General features: G+C 35.7%; 1 protein-coding gene across 10 annotated transcripts in view; it reads right to left on the reverse strand.

Moving 5' to 3' along the window:
- The window catches only part of Ccdc88a (coiled-coil domain containing 88A), a 153,362-nt gene that overhangs the window by 62,495 nt on the left and 68,879 nt on the right, over window positions 1-21,988 (reverse strand). For 8 of the 10 annotated variants that reach the window (XR_003479645.2, XM_027387968.2, XM_027387969.2 and 5 more), the window contains exons 4-9: window positions 19,080-19,149; window positions 16,704-16,762; window positions 12,283-12,366; window positions 11,141-11,281; window positions 5,332-5,504; window positions 1,812-1,893 (exon numbers count right to left, since the gene is read on the reverse strand). Coding sequence is in view for 9 of the 10 variants with exons in the window: in XM_027387968.2 (XP_027243769.1) it covers window positions 1,812-1,893; window positions 5,332-5,504; window positions 11,141-11,281; window positions 12,283-12,366; window positions 16,704-16,762; window positions 19,080-19,149 (609 nt within the window). In the remaining variant the exon portion in view is untranslated. Of the gene's footprint in view, window positions 1-1,811; window positions 1,894-5,331; window positions 5,505-11,140; window positions 11,282-12,282; window positions 12,367-14,707; window positions 15,720-15,815; window positions 15,841-16,703; window positions 16,763-19,079; window positions 19,150-21,988 lie in introns of those variants that run through there. The other 2 variants (XM_027387966.2, XM_035452197.1) reach the window with 2 other exon arrangements.

Here is a 21,988-nt window from a genome sequence, read left to right on the forward strand (position 1 = left end):
AGCCAGAGGGTAGAAACAGCCTAGATGTCCCTCAACTGAAAAATGGATAAAGTAAATGTAGTACATTTACACAATGGAGTATTACTCAAGTGTTAAAAACAATGGCATCATGAAATTTGCAGGCAAATGGCTGGAACTAGGAAAACTCATTCTGAGTAACCAGAACCAGAAAGACAAAACTGGTATGTACTCACTCATAAGTGGAAATTAGCTGTAAAGCAGAAGATAATCATGATACAATCCACAAACCCAGAGAGGCTAAGTAACAAGGAGGACTCATAGGTGAACACATGGATCTCCCTGGGAAGGGGAAATAAAATTGATTTTATGGGTGGACTGAGGGCAGGTGAGGATGGGAATAGACACAGGAGGCAGGGTGGGGTGAGGGAATAGAGAGAGTAGTGGGAAAGACACCTGGAATTGGGGGGCATTTGGGGGAGGTGATGTGGAAACCTCGTGCAATGGAAACTCCTTGGAAGGGTGACTAGTGAGACCCCTAGTAATGGGAGATATGGAGACTGAACTGGCCATCTTCTGTAACCAGGCATGGCTTCCAGTGGCAGGACTAGGACATCAATCCAGCCACAAAACCTTTGACCTACAATTTGTCCTGCCTGCAAGATGTGCTGGGATAATAGGGGCACAGAAATTGTGGAAGTGGCCAAACAATGACTGGTCCAGGCTGAGACCCCTGCCATGAGAGGGAGCCCATGCCTGACACTGCCTGGATGGTCAGGGTACCAGAGGCTGCACAGCCCAGAGACATAGGATAGAGCCAAACCTGACTGGCAAAAAACCAAAACAAAACCAAAAAAACCCAGTCAATTAAATGGTTCCTAATGATATTCTGCTATACTCAGATTGGAGCCTTACTCAATTGTCATCATCAAAAGATGTCATCCAGCAATTTATGGGAGTAGATGCAGAGAGACACAGAGTTAAACATTAAGTGGAACTCAGGAAACCCTGTGGAAGAGGGGGAGGAAGGACTGCAGGAGTCAGAGGAGGTCAAGTGCACCACAAGAATATGTCCCACAGAACCAACTAAGCAGGGCTCATGGGGGGCTCACAAAGATTGAAGCAACAAACATGGAGTCAATATGGGCATTAGCTAGTTCCTCTGCATATATGTTATGGTTGTGTAGCCTGATATTCATGTGGGACTAGGGGTGTCCCTGACTTTTTTGCCTATTCTTGAGATCCTTTTCTCCTACTGGATTGTCTCATCCAGTCTTGATATGGGCCTAGTCTTACTGTAATTAGTTATGCCAGGTTCAGTTGATATCCCTTTGAGGACTGCTCTTTTCTGAAAGGCAACAGAGAGGGAGGGCATCTGGGAAAGAGGGGCAGTGTTGGGGAGGAACTGGAAGGAGTGGAGGGAGGGGGAAATGCATTTGGGATGTAATATATGGGAAAAGAATAAATAAAATAAAACATTTTGGTGTGTATACATAACCTAATACAATCACTATGGGAGACTATGTACAGACCCATAACAGCTCAATTCACTATGTAGAGGAGCTTGGGTAAACCAGCAATAGAGGACAAATACATAAAAAAGAGGGACTTAGAATTGCCCCAGTCCAAAAAGACTACTTTGAATCTTGGAGAAGTTTGAATAGTAGGAAAAAAAGACATTCATTTCTAGATTTGGCTCTGCATTTTGATAAAGGCAATAAAAAGTCACCCCACTCTATACAAATATATGAGGTAACTGGGACTTAAGTATTGAGGTCATGGTTATAAATTACAATGAAATAAATCAATTTCCAACTATCCCATGCTCCAATATAATAAATCTAAGTACACACCTCTTGTTGTAGTCTCTTCAATTCCATTTCTATTTGTTCAAGTTCTTGTTTACAATCCAGTAACTGTTCAGTCTTTTCTTCCCTTAAATGTAAAAAGATATTTATTAAAGAATAAGCATACTCCTTCCAGAATCTGTGATCATCACAACATTAATATGCACAAGTGACTATTCCTTAACTAACGGAGGGCTGCAGATGGCTCAGCAACTAAGAGCACTTGCTGAGCTTGCAGAGGACCAGGGTTCACTACCCAGCACCAACATGATGACTCAGAATTGTCTGTAATTGCAGTTCCTAGGAATCCAATGCTGCCTTCTGCCCCTGCAGGTACCAGGTACACATTTAGTATACACACTTGTTTGCAGAAGCACTTATACACATAAAACAAAAGTAACCAAAATGTTGCTGGACAAGATAGCACCCACCTTTAATCCAAGCACTAAGAAGGCAGAGGCAAGCAGGTCTCCATGAATTCAAGGCCAGCTTAGTCTATGCAGCAAGTTCCAGGGCTATACAGTAATATACTGTTACAGAACAAAAACCTAACTGAATAGAGTATCATCTATAACCAGAATACTTGGAGGAAATAAAAGCAAGAAAAAGATACTATAAATATATGATTAGATGTTATCCACCAATGATGTTATAAGACCAATACAATAACTAATGTCCTTACAGTTTATTATATAATTTTTCTCATCTCACCTGTCCTACCTTAACTTTCTCTCCAACTCTGCATAATCAACAACAATTAAGCATGAATGATTTTATATAATACTGTGTATGAGGAGTTCCTCATAAAGGAATACCAAATTATTCCAACACTTACAACAGCATAAAGGAAACCATACACTTACTATTTGCTATACATATGCCCAAAATCTCTACTTCATATTGCTTTAAAACACTGTTCTGCACATACATACATACATACATATACATATATGCACACATATATATTGACACAAGGTCTCACTGTGTAATGTTGGCTACCCACTACGTAGACCAGGCTGACCTCACAAAAATCCACATGCCTCTGCCTCTTGAGAGCTGAAATTAAAAGGCTAATAATAAAAGGCACTGTATAAAGCAGCTTACTTTTATATATCCTCATATGTTTCCTTGTGTTCAAAAATCACAAATTTTTAAATGGTAGAGATATTCTCTTTGATAAAAGAAATGGAATTTACTAAGTATGTTTTAGTTTTCCATATGATGAATAATGTTTTATTTAGAAGAGTCACCATCAAAAAAAAAAAAAAAAAACCCTGTATTATATGTCTGGACATATTCCTAAAAGGAAAACATAGTCTTTAAGGTTCTTGATATCTACTGTCTAACTGCCCTGCTAAAAGAACATTAGCATCCTGCTATTTAAATTTGTAAATTATTATCTCGCCCCCCCCCCCATTTATCCATTTGCTGAAGGAAGGCTGAGTGTCATGATGTATGGGTAAAGGTCAGAGAACAACTTGAGCGAGAAGGTTCTCTCCTTCTATCATGTGGGTTCTAGGGACCAAACTCAGGCTTTCAGGCTAAACAGCAAGCACCAGCTTGACAGCCCTTTTATTTCTAACTTTGTATTAGTTTGTCTTTTTATAGATTAGAAGTTACTGTATTTGTCATTAACAAGACATTAGTTATACGATACAACACCGATGAACCTGGAGGACATCATGCTAAACAAGGCCACAGATTAAATGTCCCCTTTATATGAGTGTCAAAAACAGGCAAACCCAAGGAAATACAATAGATTAGCCACTGCTAAATTCTGAAGGCAAAGAGGATGCACAAAGACACTTTTATTCAATTATTGTAGTGATTCCACAACTTAAAAACTTAAAAGGATGAACTGACAGATACTGAATTATATCTTAGTAAAAGTATTTTATTTTTTAATAAAATAATTGATAATATAATGATTAATGTAATTATATTAAAGAACCCCCCCCAAAAGAAACTCCCAAAACATGTCATCAATGGTAGTTGCAAGAACTGTTGAAGGAAGTCTTCATTAATGTTAATTATTACATAAAAAGTTTAATTTATAAGGAATTTGTTATCCCATCTAATCATGCTATACTTTGAGTCTGTAAATTAAAATCAATTATACTATTTGGTATTATCCATAAATGAGCATATATCAGTTAATAGTTAGTACAAAGTATATTCTAATTATTTATTTTATAGTTTCCACTAGGGTATAAATCAATCTAGGCCTTTTATTTATTTATTTAAATCAAGATTTCTGCTGCTAATCCACTACAGGAAATAGCTGCCTATTTTAAAACAAAAGAAAGACTTAGTACATTCCATCTTAAGAAATACATAAAAGAACACAGTTTCAAAGATATTAGATGGGATTTGATGAAATGATAGTTACCAAAATACTTGCTGTGTGCATCTGGCATCTCTACTCACTTAAAAGCATCCACTTGTATTTTTAAGTCATTACACATGAAAACAATTTTTGTCAATCTTCTCAAGGTTGTTTGAATTTTTAATATATTCTAAAGCCAAGTAAATTCTATTTGAAAATTAAACTCTAATATAATACAACATGGTAAATGAATTCACAGCCATCACTGAAGTTCTAATTGCATGCTTCATCTAAAGACTAGAGAAGATTGAGCTAAATTATATGGCAAGAACTAGCGTTCACTGTTTAGGCTATCCATTAGCTGCCAGTCAAACTAATAACAGCAATCTCTTCCCTAATTTTCCTGGTGCAGCTGTTTATAGAATACTCTGGGTGTGTTCACTTCAATAGACACATAGTAATGCAGACATCCACAAATGAAACCTCTATTTTCTTTTGTTTTCAAATTTTCCCTATTTAATGCTTTTTCTACCTTGCATATCCCATTCACTTTTCTAAGTCACTTTAAATAATCAATAAACAAAAGTAATTACTATCGAGTGTATTAAATTTAAAACCTACATTCTGAAGCTCAAATTCTAAGAAAACAAATTTTAAAAAAAGAAAACCCATAAATCAAAAATCCTTTGTTCTTAAAGTACAAAGTCTTCAGCAAAGATTGGTCATGCTTTTACTTGTGGTTCACCCAAGTAAAATTTATAGTGTGTTTTCTGTAGTGAGCTTTGATAACAGTACAATTTTATCAGTACTAATAAAATCTGAATATTTTATTAAGTAGATGACTGGCACTTCAATGACTTAATATGGACTATACATATAAAATTATTTTTGTAATTTTATATGTCAACAATTCAGTCCTTGAAAACATTGTCATTATTACTATTATTCAGGCAGTTTCACATAGCCCAGGCTAAGCTCAGACTTACTTTGTATCTGCAGATGACCATGAATTACTAGATTCTCTCCTTATACTTGAGTATTAGGATTACAGGCAATTTTTTCTCATTTTAACAAATACTAATAAATATTTGATTTAGGTTGACAACAGAGGACAATAGGTCTAATGTCAAACTTAAAATACTGTTAAGATCATCTTTGTTACCACATAATTTCAATGAATACTGAAAGTCAGGAACTTACAATTCCTGCCTGAGTCTTCGGATCTTGGCCTTAGCATCAGCCAGTTCCACTGAGAGGTGCTGTCGACTTTCTGTTCGCTTCATACCCGGAGAGCCACAGGGTGACTGCGCAGATGAAGAGGCATGGGGTAGAAAATGAAGACCATCTCGCTCCTCAGAGAGCTCTACGATAGTCTAAGAATTTCAGAGGTAAACACATAATCAGTTTTAATGTTCTACATATCAGTAACCTAGACAAAGCAACACTACTCACTCAATATTCTATAAAATAAAACAACTCTGAGCAAAAGCATCTCAGCTTTCTCAGGTGAAGTGGAGCAAGCGCTGAATCCCAGCACTGGGGAGGCACAGACAGAGGTGGGTGGATCACTGTGAATTTGAGGCCAGCCTAGTCTACCTCATGAGTTCAGCCAGGGCTATGTGGTGAGACTATGTCTCCAAAACAAAGAAATAACAATAACAAAAACATCATTTTAACATTATCATATTAGCTGTCATTTCAAGTTTATTCAACAGATCGTGCATGAGGTATTTAGCAGATAACATTGAAACATGTCAATGTTTTTTTTCCCTCTCTCTAGATTTTCTTTAATAAAAGAAATCATATGACAAAAATAATAAGATAGCAACTGTTGGAAAGGCATAAAAGACATGTCCACACACGAAAGAAAACCAAAGAATGATCTGTCTAAAACTGTGTTATTCAATTACAAAAGCCAGTAGCACAAGTAGTTTATTTAATAAAAATTTAAACAGCTCAAAATTCAGTTCTTTAGTCACATGAGCTATGTTTCAAATGAAAAAACAGGTATCTGGCTGGGCATTGGTGGCGCACGCCTTTAATCCCAGCATTTGGGAGGCAGAGGCAGGCTGATACCTATGAGTTTGAGGCCAGCCTGGTCTACAGAGTGCCAGGATAGGCTCCAAAACTACACAGAGAAACCTTGTATCAAAAAACCCAAAACAAACCAAACAAACTAGGTATCTGTTACTAGTTGTTACTATATTGGACAGTCTAAGAATATAATCTTCCTATCACTGCAGAATTAGACAATACGGTCTTATAATTTTATAATCCTAGAGGAAGCAATTGCTAGAGAAAATAAGACCTTAGAGGGAAGTCAGATGCCTGAAGCACAAACATTGTATGCTTACACAACTAGCTAATAGTAATGTTGAGACTACATGTAGCCCATTCCTAAATTCCATAATTTATTATACTGTACTGCTTCCCATACCAAAGCTTCCCCCTAGTCCTTTCTCCAAATATTATCAGTGGGACATAAACCTTTTTACTTTAAAGGTCTACCTGTTTTAGACATAAGAAACTGAGGATTATATAGACCAAAGTAAACCAAAGTCACACAACCAATCAAGGGTACAATAGTAATTAAATTTCAGTTGAAAAACGTATTTTAAATGTGCTTTTTGTATAAATGTTACAATAAATTTGCTTTATATACATTTTTACAAAATGAAATTCAAGTTTGACTACAGTTATTTTTTTCTGGTTTTTTTTACTTTGATTATTTACTTTGAGACAGAGTTTTGTTTTTTGTTTTTTGGGGTTTTTTTGTTGTTGTTGTTTTGTTTTTTGTTTTTTGAGACAGGATTTCTCTGTGGCTTTGGAGGCTGTCCTGGAACTAGCTCTTGTAAACCAGGCTGGTCTCAAACTATGTATGTAGCCAAGGCTGGCTTTGAACTCATGAACCCTCCTTCTACTTCCTTAGTTCTGAGTTTACAGGTGTATACAACATCTGATTTCTTGATTCCAGTTCTAAGGTGATAGAACTTGAAGACAGTCCTAGATCTTACCATCCATTTTTAATTAAGCTCTCCTTTCTATGCAATAATCCTTTCACTTAATTATTTGGTTTTTGTGCAAACTGCCCCATAAAGACTTTGTAGATGATTTCCTTTCTTCTGCTTAAGCTTCCAACTAAAAACTGCTACCATAGCTTCTCAACCAATGACCTCTTCTCCAACTAATCACCTGGGATTAGTTACTTCATTGTTATAATTTTTTCACTCAAAACATATCCCATATATCCTTATATTTTTCCTTCTTTTCCTTCAAAGATATGTACACACCTTCTGTGTTCCCCCCCAAAAGCCAAATTCCTTCCTTGCTACTTTTGAAGGTGACTTACATGTCCCTGACACACAAACTTTTCCTCCCATCCAGAAGCACATCCCAATTTTCCTGTCTTTACAGACTATTCAATGTTATTCTCCACAGTGGACGAAGGAGTTTCCAGAGTCAACTTTTTGTTCATTTTCCTGTTGTCTTAATTATCTTTAATTTTGCTAGCATTTCCTGATTTTAAAAGCAGTACCTAGGTGATAACGAACATCTGATTCCTACATAAACAGATTAGTACCTAATTATATACTAGCCTTCATTTCTACTTACAAATAATATAGATTTTTTTTCTCAGTAAACCAGAAACAATCTTTGTTACTCCTCCTTTGTAACTTTCATCCTCTCATCTAGCATAGTATGAAGCACCAGAGGAGGTGTTAAAACTGTTTCACTAAGTAACACACAAGTAATGAAGACCCAAGGAAAGTACAGCTGTCCATGGTGGTGTTTGCCAATAATCAACAGGTCAGGGTGGCCTGGGGCTACACTTTATATAAGAGTAAAGCCAGAAATTTAAATAAAGAATATCACAACAAGGCTTGTGACAGATGAAACTTAAAAATAATTGGTGAAAGTATGGTTAAGATGGCTATTAGTAAAGGTTATTTAAAGAAATTTCCATGGCTGGGCAAAGCAGTACATTTTGTTAACCTCGACACTCAGGGAACAGAGGCAGCCTGTGAGCTCAAGGGCAGCCTGGTTTTTGCATAGTGAGTTCCAGGACAGCCAAAGCAACATAGTGAAACCCTATCTCAAAAAAAAAAAAAAAAAAAAAAGGAAAAAGGAAAAGAAATTCCCAAGGTCAAAATATATAATGTACTAGTATAAAAGCTGGACATTATTCTCTATGGTTTTTTTTTTCTTTTGGTTTTTTCGAGACAGGGTTTCCTCTGTGTAGCTTTGGAGCCTATCCTGGCACTCGCTCTGGAGACCAGGCTGGCCTCGAACTCAGAGATCCGCCTGCCTCTGCCTCCCGAGTGCTGGGATTAAAGGCGTGCGCCACCAACGCCTGGCAACCCTTTGATTTTTAAAACAGATTTTAATGATAATTTTATGACTATGGTTAAATTTGTGTTGATTGTATTTGCTACCTTTATGTCTATAATTATGGATGCATATATATTTGAGGGCTTAATATGCTATATACCTAAGCTTTGCCTAAATATTATGGAAATTTTATAGTAAGAGGAACATAATGCAAAAATACAAAGCACTCTTTTTATACAATAGGAACTGTGTCTAGATCTTAAATAGTGAGAAAGTTCTTGGTCTTTGTGCCAGCTGTATTCATTACCATTCAGATAAAAAGATTACATTATTTGGCTAGTACATTTGAAACTTGGACTATATGTGTTTGCTTTAATTAAATAAATGCTTTCCATTAATAGTCTATGTGAGATGTACTTGTTCATCAAGTATGGCTGACTCTGCTGTTTTCTAAACTTGCAAGAGTCTAAACCTATAACATTCTAGATTTCGTTTTGACAGGTAAAGTATACAAAAACTTCTGTACATTACTGCCTTTTCCTATCCTATGTTCCTCCACTATACATTTTTTTCTAAAATACAAATTTTAGAATACTTTACCAAGTTGGTATCAATTAAACTAAAATAATTAGTAATGATAAACTTTTCAGACTTATGTATATCTCCAATTGTATCATAACCATCATTTTGCATAGAAATAATTAAAACATACCTAAGTAAAGTTTGAACAGTTAACAATGGTCACCAGGAGGCTTGATAATAATAACGTATGCAATAAAACTAAATAGACTGTTTTGTAAATTGTTAAACTTTGTTTGTAACTGTAGACTGTTGATATTCTACAGTTTAGCTTTCAAAGCAACTTGTGTAGTAGTCTGATATACTAGAACCATCACATGAAGATGAGGTGAAATTAAGTTTAAACTGAGTCTAAGGACTTCTATCTGTCAGCTGCCTCGATTTGACCAAGGTCTCTGGGACAGGCGTAGCTTCTCACACCTAAAATCCCAGCACTTGGGAATCAGAAACAAAAAGAGGCATTAGTGGTTATCTTCAGATACATGCTAACTTTGAGATCAACCTGGGGTACATGAGAGCCTATAAAGTAATTTTAAAGAACAAAATGAAACAAAAGTGTTCTTTGGGCACTGTCTCCCTAACTGCCTGTAACCTCCCGCAACAACCTGGGATCAAATGGGCAACAAAACCAAGAAATTTAGCAAATTCTTGGGCTTCAAGGTAATGGTTTTCTACTTACATCAACATATATTCAGTTTCACACTTCTGCACTATTGCCAAAGTAATGGGGTGACTTGAAAACACAGGAACAAAATTAGAAAAATAATAATTTAAAAAGAAAACAGAAGTAATAATAATGTGCTTATGAGAAATCCAAGGTTCTTTTAGTTCCTTTCTAGTTCTTGTGTTTTACACACACACACACACATACACAGAACCAATAACAACAACAAAAGAAAGAAATTATAGTTGGCACACCATGTAGGTTTTACGTTTGCAAATTAAACCAACTGTGGATGGAAAATAATGTGAAGGGAAAAAGCCTGTTCTACAAGAGCTAGTTCCAGGACAGCTTCCAAAGCCACAGAGAAACCCTGTCTCGAAAAACTAATAAATAAATAAATAAATAAATAAATAAATAAATAAATAAATAAATAAATAATCCCTGTGTTTCAGCTAAGCTCTGAGGGGAACTCCTGGAATCCAGATGCAGAGAGGGAGGAGTGATGAGCAAAGGGGTCAAGACCAGGCTGAGGAAACTCACAGAAACAGCTGGCCTGAAAAAGGGGGAGCTCATGGTCCCTAGAATGACATCTGGCATACCAGCATAGGACTGAACCAGGCTCCCTGATCCTGTGTGTCAGTTTGGAGGTCTGGTTAATCTATAAGGCCTCTGGTAGTGGAACAGTATTTATCCCTAGTGTACGCATGTACTTTGGGAACCTACTCCACACAGAGGGATATTCTCTCAGCCTAGACACAAGGGGGTGGGTCTAGGCCCTGCTTCAAATGACATGCAGACATTGAAGATCCCCCGTGGAAGGCCTCACCCTCCCTGGGGAGCAGAAAGATGGGATAGAGGGTTATTGGGGGACAGGGGAGGAGGGGAGAGAAAGGGAACTGGGACTGACATGTAAAACAAGCTTGTTTCTAATTTAAATTTTAAAAAAGGAAAAAAAAATCCCAGTATTTGCAATGCACATGTACAGACTTTTCTTGCGACCACTCCTTAAATAATACTATTTATCTATTTGTCTATTATCGACGTACTATTCATTAGTATAGGTAATTAAAAGATGATTTATAATATACAAGATATTTGTAGTTTTATATGTAAACACTGTACTTTTTTTTTGTCCCAGAGACTTTGAGCATTCATGGCCTTCCTTCCTTCCTTCCTTCCTTCCTTCCTTCCTTCCTTCCTTCCTTCCTTCCTTTCTTTTTAAGCTGTTGGTGACAGGGTTTCTCTGGCTGTCCTGGAACTCATTCTTTACACCAGGCTGGTCTTGAACTCAAAGGTCTGACTTCCTAGGCCTCCCAAGCTAGGATTGATTTTAGTATTTTAAAAAGGTCCTAGAACAAATATGCCCTACAAGATACCAAAGGATGACTATAGTTTATTACCTACCCCCAAGGAACATAATACAATGAAAGAACCAACCTCTGAATGTTCATCTCTCTCATCTATCAGTCTTTTTAGATGTGATGCCATATTCTTCAAGAGTGGTTCTATATCTTCCTGAGACATATCTGTCACCTCCATCCATTGCAGATCAAACACATTTTCCTGATTATGAGTTACCTTAGGGAGACAAGAAAAATAAACAAAGAATGTCTAACACTAAAATACTGATTTCAGTTTAGCACAAAATTAGCTCAACTATAAAAGCAGAAAGAAGTAGATTTGAAATTAATGACAAAACTAAGCATTTTAACTGAACAGATAAATTCTCATCTGGACTCTGAAGTTAGTTAAGAGAAAAAGATGAGAGATGAAATACAGTCATCTGAGAATATTCTGAATATTACCAATTTTCATAATTTTAAAATTCCCTCCCAACATGTAAAATTTAATATGTAATACAATTCTAAAAGGACTTTGTAAGATTTAAAGCTCATGAGTAAATAGTTTCGGAAGTGAAAGCTTTTAAAATTTTAATGCCAGATGGTAGTGGCACACACCTTTAATCCCAGTACTTGGGAGGCAGAGGCAGGCGGATCTCTGTGAGTTCGAGACCAGCCTGGTCTACAGAGTGAGTTCCAGGACAGGCTCCAAAGATACACAAGGAAATCTTGTCTCAAAAAACAAAGAAAAAAATTTTAATTAAAAATTACATTAACATCAATAATTTGACATGGTACATTATGCCTCAGATTTGTTTTTATATGAATATGTTTCTAAAATTCAATGTATTTGTGTAATTCAAATAAGTCCAATAAAAATGGTTATTTATTTAAGAAAAAGTCACACAGACTAAGCTTATTATCTTTATCCCTATCATTCATTCTGTGCTACCTAATAAAGATTCAAACTTCATTCCCCAATATTCTCATGTCCTCATAGACAAAAGAGAGAGTAAATGTGTAGTAAGCATTGTGTCATACATAAGACAATTCACTGATGGAATTATCTCTAAAGAAAAGAAATTTATATATAAGTAAGGATGATTTATGCTTGATCTTTAATTGTTCTTGTTTATCCTGTAACTAAGTATTTGGGGAGATAATATTTAAAAAACAAACTGGAAACGTTACAAAAATACATACACACATACATACATACGTACGTACGTACGTACTTACCTCTTGAATGTGTGCAGCAACTGCTGCTTTTGTATCAAAATCTAAACTTTGAATTCTTTCAATAAATTCTTCCTTTTTCTGACACTGAAATAAATGGAGGGGGACCATTCAGACTCTATATTGTCCTTAAAATGCTACATATAAGCATTTACAATATTTCAACAGCACAGTGAGGGTTTTGTTCTACATTTAAATGACCTCTCTCAGATATACTTACCTAATGAAGATACAATGATTTTGAAACATTTAAGCTAGGCACTGAACGCTACAGTTTTATTCTGGAAAGTTCTAAAGTAGGAACATATTACACAGCACATCTGAGGTCAGGATATTATTATGTTAACCTAACAAACAGAAGTAAAGAATCAAGAACTTGTTTCAGAGAGAACAAGTTACTTGCCAAAAACCACAGTGAGTCAGTGGCAGAATTCGGAATACTGCCAAAACGCTCAGTCAGTCTCTGACTGTCACCAAACAACACTGCCTTTCTTCTTGGGGAAAAAAAAAAAAATCGGCAATTTTTACTTCAAGCTTACAATTCATTCTCTCATATTCAGCCTATCAATCTTAATAAAAGAAACTAACGGTGATGGCCCAGGTCAACATTTATAAAGTAATACAATAAATTTCTGATTTGTTTCTACTGTAACAAAGTAGCCAGGGGCAAAATGTAATAACTATAAATACACACATAACCAAATAGGAATAAGGCAGCAAATCCTTAATGTTACCCTTTTGAAGTTTTATTTCAGCTAAAAACAAAAAATATAAACTTAGTCTTTTTCCAATAAGGATTAAATAACAACACACATCTTCATCTCTGACTGTCTACATCTTGTATATTGCAATTCAACTCCTAATACAACTGTATTCATGCAGCCACCAAATGAGAGGTGCATACAAATAGACAGCACTGCCTTGTGCCAAGCTAAGAAGCACCTCCTGGGCCAATTACAGAGCCAGTGAAGACAATAGACCCTAAAGAAGAAAAACTGGCTCTTTGATCATTAAGAACCTTACAAAGCTCTGATTCAGGTTAGTTAAGTTGCTAATGCTCCATTTCCGTTATTATACAATCTGAGCACACTCTATACTTTCATCCAGAACTCTACATCCCTGGAAAAACTAAAGTATTGTTATGATATAAAACTGTTTTAAATGACCAGGAAAGCACAAATCCTACATATGATTAGGAGCTGAGGAGTTTTGGAGGAAATGCAATAGGGATCAATAGGCTTAAAAACACTTTTTTTATTCTAGAGAATATGAACCAGGACTTTAAGAACAACTGAGGGCTGACTTTCTAACTATATTCGTAGCATATGTAAACTAGATTTTCAGAGACAGTAATCCTAACTCTTTAACATCTCTCTGTAATTACTGACTTATGAATAGTTTCCATCCAACCAAAACATAAAATGGCAGGGTTTTTATGGCATGTAATAATTAAAATTCATTTAGAGTACCCCAATTCAACTGTCTTATCGTTTTCTGCTCTAGCTTTAAAAAGAGATATGCATTTCCTTTTATAAGCACTGCAAGCCTGTTTCTTCAGTAGCAGTACCCTGAGAAACTCACCATTTATACAATGTAACATTCATCAACAAAAGAATTTTTTTATAAAGCAAATGCTGTGAATAGTAGCTGTGAGTAAAAACAGTGATTCCAACTAAAGGCCTGATGACCAAATTAGAACAGCAGCAACAGACACCATATTTATCTTAATAGTTAATCAGTTGTTAAGTAAAAAATCATGTACAACGTATTTTAGAAATGTAATAATTTATCTATCAACACTGCCCTCATAGTGGTTACTAGAGGCTAGAAAGGATGCTAAGAAGAAGATGATGGTGGAAAGAGATTAGATCAGGGGACTGGTAATTGACACAAGTACAGATAGTTGGATAGGATGATAATTTATGTCATATGTATGATCATTATGATGAACAACAATGAACCAAGCATTTAAAAAAGGCCAGTATAGACCATTTTGTCTGCCCTCAAAACAAAGAAATAATGTCTTGAGGTGGTAGGTATACCCATAATCCTGAACCGATCATTATCTACCATACACACATATACACACACACAGGTGGTATACACATACACATATATGTGCATATACATATACACACATAGATGGTATACACATGTGCGTATACACACACACACACACACACACACACACACACACACACACATTCAATATAACTTCAAAGCAGTTGGGTCTAAAAGCCAACACACTCTAGAATATAAAATATATGTAAATAAACATGAAATATTACTAGTGAGCTTATTTGTTTGTTTATAAAAATCTGATTTCATAGGCTGGGACATAGCTCAGCTGGGAAAGTGCTTGCTTGGCATATATGAATACAAAGGTTCAGTTCCAAGCACTGTAAACATTGGGTGTGGTGATGCACACCTGCAATCCCAGTATTGGAAGATAGAAGTTGAAGCATCAGAAATTTAGGGTCAGCCAGAGCTACATAACAAGTTTGAGGCCAGTCTGGGATACATATAACCCTGCATTAAAAACAAAGAAAAGAAAAGAAAGAAAGAAAATCAAGCCCTAAAACAAAACCAAAAACATTTCACTCTATAAAGAACTAGTATAACTGTACATTGAAATAATTCATCCTTTAAAAAAGTAGTGGGCTTCAGATATAGCAGTGTTTGCCCTACAAGTGTGATAACCTGCTACAGGAACCCTGGATGTGGTAGTGTGTATTTGTAATCCCAGTGCTCTTACAGAGACTGGAAGCAGAGATAGGTGAACTCCCAGAAATTAAAAAACAAAACAAAATAAAACAAAAACTGCTATGGGCACAGGTGAACAACCTCAACAAGGGTGTTCTCTTATTTCTACAAGTATATCATGGCATGTTCACATACACACACATACTTTTTAAGTTAATTAGATGGAAAATCTAGTATAATAGATTTGGAAATCACAATAGTGTGCTTTAGCCTACTAACAAATTGACCTATATCTAAGGTGACTATCTCAATTTGCTACAGATACATAGATTCCCACTGTAATTAAAGTAGTATACTAGACTCACAAATATCCAATTTGTAAAATAACTTAAATATCTACCCAAACACTAATCTTATTTGAGAAAAAGATTATAATAAAACCTTTATAAGCTATAACACCTAGCAAACTATATATTCAATAAATCTTGGCTCACATTATTGATGCAAACATCTATGAAGAAGCAATAAGGCTGCTACTATTGTTTATTAGAAAAGTGCTTGCTGACTGCATTGGTGTAAAACTGTAATTTTAATGCTGGGAAGATCCCTGGGACTTGGTGGCCAGCAAATATAGCTGAATCAGGAAGTTCTGGGTTCAGTGAGATACCTTATCTCAAGAAATAAGGTGACTGACACTTGATACTGACCTCTGACCTTCACATGCTTGCATGCATACATGTATAGTCATGTACATAAACAAATACCACACACAAAAAAAATTTCCCACAAATTCTCTCTTAAGATTTATTTATTTTTATTGGAGGGGAGTTTACCTGCATATATGTCTGTGTACCACATGTGTTCCTGGTGCCCACAAAGGCCAGAAGAGGGTGTTGGGAGTCCATGAGACTGGAGTTACAGATAGCTATGAGCTACCACGTGGATGCTGGAAATCAAACCTGGGTCCTCTGGAAGAGTAGTCAGTGCTCTCAACCTATTGCTTCAGCCCCAAATCCTCTCTAAATTGTTAGCCCCTCTTCTCTTATCCTGAAGCACATGCTTGCAGAAGCAAACCAGAAGAGATGCATGGGACATGTCCTCTAAAGAGGCATAACAATCTGAATCACTAGAAGCATCTACTAAAAGTTCTTAATGCATAGCATTGATGCTGTAACTTTTGAAATAAAAGAAACATTCTTACACACATTTTTTTTTTAAAAGGAAAATGCTGAGAGATTGGACAGATGAAGGAGCAAGCCAAAGCCACCTCATTAGCTTCCCAGAAGGGAAAATGGGCAAATTCCTGTTTCGTCCCACTTACATCCTCTCTCCACCCAGCCATCTCACTTCCTCTCTCTGCCTAGCCTTCTCACTTCCTGTCTGTTTGTACACAGCTCTATGGTTAGCTAGTGGCATGCTCCGGCCTCTGATCTTCAGACAAGATTTATTTGTACAACAAGATATTATCACACTCCCACCTAGAAAATGTCTAAACAGGAGCCCACCCAAGATCTGCCTGTACTGTCCAGCTGTCCAAGCAAGTTCCAGGCCTACACTCCATCAGCAGATTCTTACCGGTAAGAGAAACATCACTGAAGGCCAAGTTAAGAACTAACACACAATTTTTTAAGGTGATAAAATTATTAAGTCTTTCAGAAAACTAGATAGAGTCTCAAGAACAGTTTATAAGAATGAAAATAAGAAGAAACATTTCAACTTACCTGAACTGCACAACCCAGTAAAAGTAAAAGCAACTTTTTAACTTCTTCTGTGCCTTGTTCTGAAATAAAAACATTAGTAAGTACAACATTTAGCTTTGTTTCAACTCTTTCAAACACTGAAACAATCAACTCTAGAAGCAATCACCACAACTTGACAAAAAGATGAATTTTATAAATAAATAGTGGAATTTAATTATGTTGTTTATGAGTGCTTAATGTGGTGATAGCAGAAGACATGGCAAGGATATCCCTTCTAAAGAGTTACAGTGTAGACAAATAAGCTTTAAACTAAGTATGCTAACTGTACCTACTCCTTTTCTATAAACCGTATTATACCAACCCTCTAGATTATGCTGATATAAGAACATGCCAATGTTTGTTCCTCTTTAGTATTTTTTTTTACTAAAATACAAACATTATGGTTCATCTACTTATACAACCTGAACATACTTCTCACTGCACAGGTTCATAAGGATCAGAGTGAGTCTAATAAAGTAAACTGGGCGTGGTAGGTCATACCTATAATCCCAGCAGCAAGAGGCTAAAGTAAGAGAACTACTTGAGCTACCCTGGGCTACAAAGTGAGTTCCAGGCTAGCCTGGGTCTACAGTGTGAGATCCTATTTCACAATAACACATTTTAATAAAAGAAAGAAATACATGTTAAAAACTGGATAAAAGTTATCAGTCCAGAACAGAACTACAGAGCAACCAGTGTTAATAGCATTCAATTAAGACTGTCTTAAAATAAGCTGGGCAGTGGTGGCGCACATCTTTAATCCCAACACTTGTGAGTTCAAGACCAGCCTTGTCTACAAGAACTAGTTCCAGGGCACGCTCCAAAGCTACACAGAGAACAAACAAACAACGCCCCCCCAAAAATCCCAAAAGACTGTCTTAAAATATTTTGCCAATCATAACCACAAATATATAAAATTCAGAAAGATTTTCACTATCAGGTTAACTTAACCTGTGATGCATTTCAAACTGTTATATTAGAGACTTCCTTTTACTTTCCATAAAACTATTTTTTTCTAGTCTTACTAGGCCATTTTAACAATCAATATACACTCTTTGACTATAACTTGGACTACAAATTTCTTTCCTTCTCCTCAATTCCTTAGTGAACCCCTTCTATCACCATAGATAGATCTCACATCTGTGTAGTCCTTTTGAACAAGGCACAAGTCCAAACTCTAACCCTGACAATTTTAGGAATAATTAACACTCTCTATTTTACATGCCTTAGTATTTTGCACATGTCTCTGTCATACGAAGTATATGATCTCACCGTACTCTTTGGATCTTTCACCAAACCACAAGAAGTCCTCACACATAAACCACTTCCACCCTGTGACTTGGTAGTTATTTACTAAATGCATATGGAATCAAAATTAATTCCATTCTACATGTTAATCTTCTCTTTACTTGTATAACGAAACATCCTAGAGTATCTCTAAAGATCATCTAGGTAACTGAATTCCCAATTGAGCTCACTACTAAAGCATTTATTTGGTGGTTTCCTAAAAAGCTGATTTCATAGTGCCTCTTATTTGGATTTTTTTTTTTTTTTGTTTCAGCTGGGCTAGGGTTCAGGTAAAAGATATATTCATTTGGACATCATGTATCCCACAAGGATTAAGTCCTTTCCTGAAATGTTTCATAACTGCTAGATAACTGTTCAAACATTAAATTCTAGGGTGGATGGGTCTGGTGTATGTGAGGCCCTAGGAGCAAGTTCCAGAAACAGAAAAATACAAGCAAAAATAAAATGCTAGTAAGGGAATAAGGGATTTTTAGTATAGTAATTTAAATAATCTAAAAAAACTTCCTTGGATCTTTCTACTACCAAGTTGTTTAATACAAATTAAACTGTTCAACAGTAAACCTTTCAACTTAAAAGTTGGAATACTGCTCAATGATAAGCAATTGGCTAGTATTTATCAGGTTCAAGATTTAATCCATATGACTATGAAAATGAACTAGCCAACAAACAAACAAACAAAAAATACAGAAGTCCAACAATTTTGGCAATTATATATATATATATATATATATATATATATATATATATATATAATCTTAAAACAGTTTCAACATTATTCGTTAAAATCACAACCATCACCAAAAACCAGTTTAACACGGCAGGAAAAAAAAAAAAAACATTGGTTCAGTGTTGGAGTATGTGTATCTCACCAACAACTTAAATATTGTAAGCTTCCTTTCTTTCTACAGACAGGAATATCATTCCCAACTTTTCCTACTGATGCTGTGGAAAACCTACTGAGGATGGATAAATAATCAAGCCCTTGGGAAACATACTAGTGTTACACAAACATAAGGCATTATTATCCCATTATACCAACTTAAAACTTACCAGAAAAGGGATTTTTGCCAATGATTAAGACATTTGGCAATGACATCATAATCAACTGCTGCAAAGTCTCCTGTAAAATGATATTCAGTAGTTAGTAACTACACGGCTAGTACTATGTAACCACTCACCAAGTTACAACTTAGGAACTGTACACTCTTCTCTGGGTGTGCTATGTTAAAAACAAACATGCAAAGGATCTGTTATGTCTTAAGTCTTTTTAACTGTATGAATTAGATAACTAAGTTATGGCAGACTTAAATGATCAAGCATGGTGGCTCATATCTGTAACTCTTACACCTGTGAGGCTGAGGAAGGAGTTCTTTTTAGAAGTTTGAGACCAGCCTGGCTTAAGTATTGACTCTGGTTCCCTAACTTGAATTAATAAAAAAAAAAAAATATTGACTCTGAGATAGCCTCAGCTATAGCATGAAACCCTATCTTAAAATATAAAGTGCATAACTTAAAAGGGAAAATAAAACTTTATTTTGAATTTTAGATATTTTTGCATTGATGCAAAATGAAGACTATCACTTTAAGTTTTTTAAAACAAATATTTTAAAGCAATCACTACTTTTTTTTTTCTTTTTAGTTTTTTTGAGACAAGAGTTTCTCTGAGTAACACCCCTGGCTGGCCTGGAACTCACTCTGTAGATCAGGCTGGCCTTGAATTCACAGAGATCCACCTGCCTCTGCTTCTCTAATGCTGGTATTAAAGTCTAGGGGCATGCCACCAGCATCTGGCAGTAATCACTATTCTATACCATACTTTATGAAAGCAACTTACCTCTGAATAAAGAATGTTTAAATTTTCATAAATAAAGCTTATGGAAAAAGTTTACCTTAAAGACTTTACAGATAAAAGATAAAAACTTATTTTTGAGTAACATGAGACAATATGGATGAATCAGAAACATTAATCTACTGACTTGCAATGTGACCTTCTGTATAAGTCACCTATTATAAGCTGAACTGTCCAAATGGAGGATAATCTTTAGTGTGTCCACAAGTCTTGCTTCTGCATTCTTTCCTCAGTAACCCATCTAATTCTCACATGTCACTGTTCCAGAATGAGAAGACAATCCCATACTCCCTCATCAGCACAGTCAGCAGTAACCTCATGTAAACATACCCTGACCTTTATACCACAAGTTTACTTTTGAATTTAATATCATATAGTATTAACATAGAATGCGAATGCTTAGTATAGTGTACCCTGCTACAATGGAATCTGAACTCTAAGCTTATGTTTATAAAATCTTTTGTTGGGGAGAAAGAAAAATGAAACAAAAGTACAAAACCATTAAATTGTAGTAACTGTACCTTGAAATTAATATGAAAATTTAGTTATTACTTTATTTTAAATTATTAATTATATGTTAACTCTGATAAAAGTAATATAAAGTAGTAAGACAGTTAAAAATTACACAAAAAATTTTTAAAAGAAAATTACTGTAATTTATAATTGGTTATTGTATGGCTACTCTGGGGTTTTGTAAACCATCCTTCTATTTTCCTAATCTAATCTTACAAATAGTATTTTAAAACATCTACAACATAAGCTGCAATGGTGGCACATGCCTAAGGCCCCCAGAACTTGAGATCAGAGGATTGTGTCAAGGTGAAGGCCAACCTGGCCTACACTGAGAGATCCAATCTGGGCATGGTGACACATACCTTTAACCCAGCCCTCAGCCAAGGCAAACAGAGCTCTGAGTTCAAGGCCCACCTGGTCTACATAGTGAGATTCAGGACAGCCAACATTAAGTAGAGACCAAGTCTCAAACAACAAAAGAAAAAGTCAGATATGAAAGTACTACCATACTTACCTTCCCTGGGGAGTAGATGAGGGATGGGATGGGGGGAGGCTGTGGGGAGCATGGGAGGATAAAGGGGGAGGGAACTGGGATTGATATGTAAAATAAGATTGTTTCTAATTTAAATAAAATTTATAAAAAGTACTGCCATAATTAAAGCTTTATTGCATTATTCGCAGGCCCCTAGAAATCCACCTACCTCTAAAAATAGTCATGATCAAGATATTTAAGAAATGGGGAAACATATAGGAAGTGAACACAAGATAAACATGACTTTACTAAGAGGTTCATAAACAGGGCAAGACAACACGTACATGAACTAGTTAAGATAATTTCAGTTTGGCACACATGATAAGCCTATGAAATTCACAGAAAAGTAAAAATAGTAACATACTTGAAAGAAAACTTTTAGAAAATTGGAGCATTCACACAACAAATCCTCACTGAATGTTCATTGTTTGTCTAAGCAGTGAACAGCAGTTAACAATACTTGCTGAGGGAACATACGTTTTGTAAGAATAAACGAAATAATGAACATGTGCTTTAGGTCATAAGTGCTAAAGATAAAAATAAAGCAGGAGGGGTTGGGTGGCTCAGAGGTTGAGACTATGTGCTGTTCATTCAGAGGACCTGAGTGTGGGTCCCAGCACCCACTTCAGGTGACTCACAACTACCTCCAACTATGGTTCCACCCTATTCTGGCCACACAGTCGTCTACACACATGTGGCACAACACACTCATAAATAAAAAATTAAAATATATGACAAAAAATAAAGCAGGAATGAAGAGTATTAGTAAGTGTGACAATGTTTAAATTTTTTGAAAACATGCAAGTACTCAAATATAAATTTCACTAGGAAAAAAGATTCAATTCTGGCATGAAGACAGTCCAAATGATGTGGAGTATTACAAAAATTTGAAAAAGAACTGGAAAGCATTATAGTAATAAAAAATAATGCATGTATCTCGAAGGATATTGAAAGTAACTCCATCCCTAATATCTTTCAGTTGGCATTACTCAAATTTTCTATAAGAAACGATGTTAGACATAGTCTTTCATTTGGGCATTTATGCACAAATGTGTACCTACTAAA

Source organism: Cricetulus griseus (assembly GCF_003668045.3).
Source record: "Cricetulus griseus strain 17A/GY chromosome 1 unlocalized genomic scaffold, alternate assembly CriGri-PICRH-1.0 chr1_1, whole genome shotgun sequence".
Classification (NCBI taxonomy): domain Eukaryota; kingdom Metazoa; phylum Chordata; class Mammalia; order Rodentia; family Cricetidae; genus Cricetulus; species Cricetulus griseus.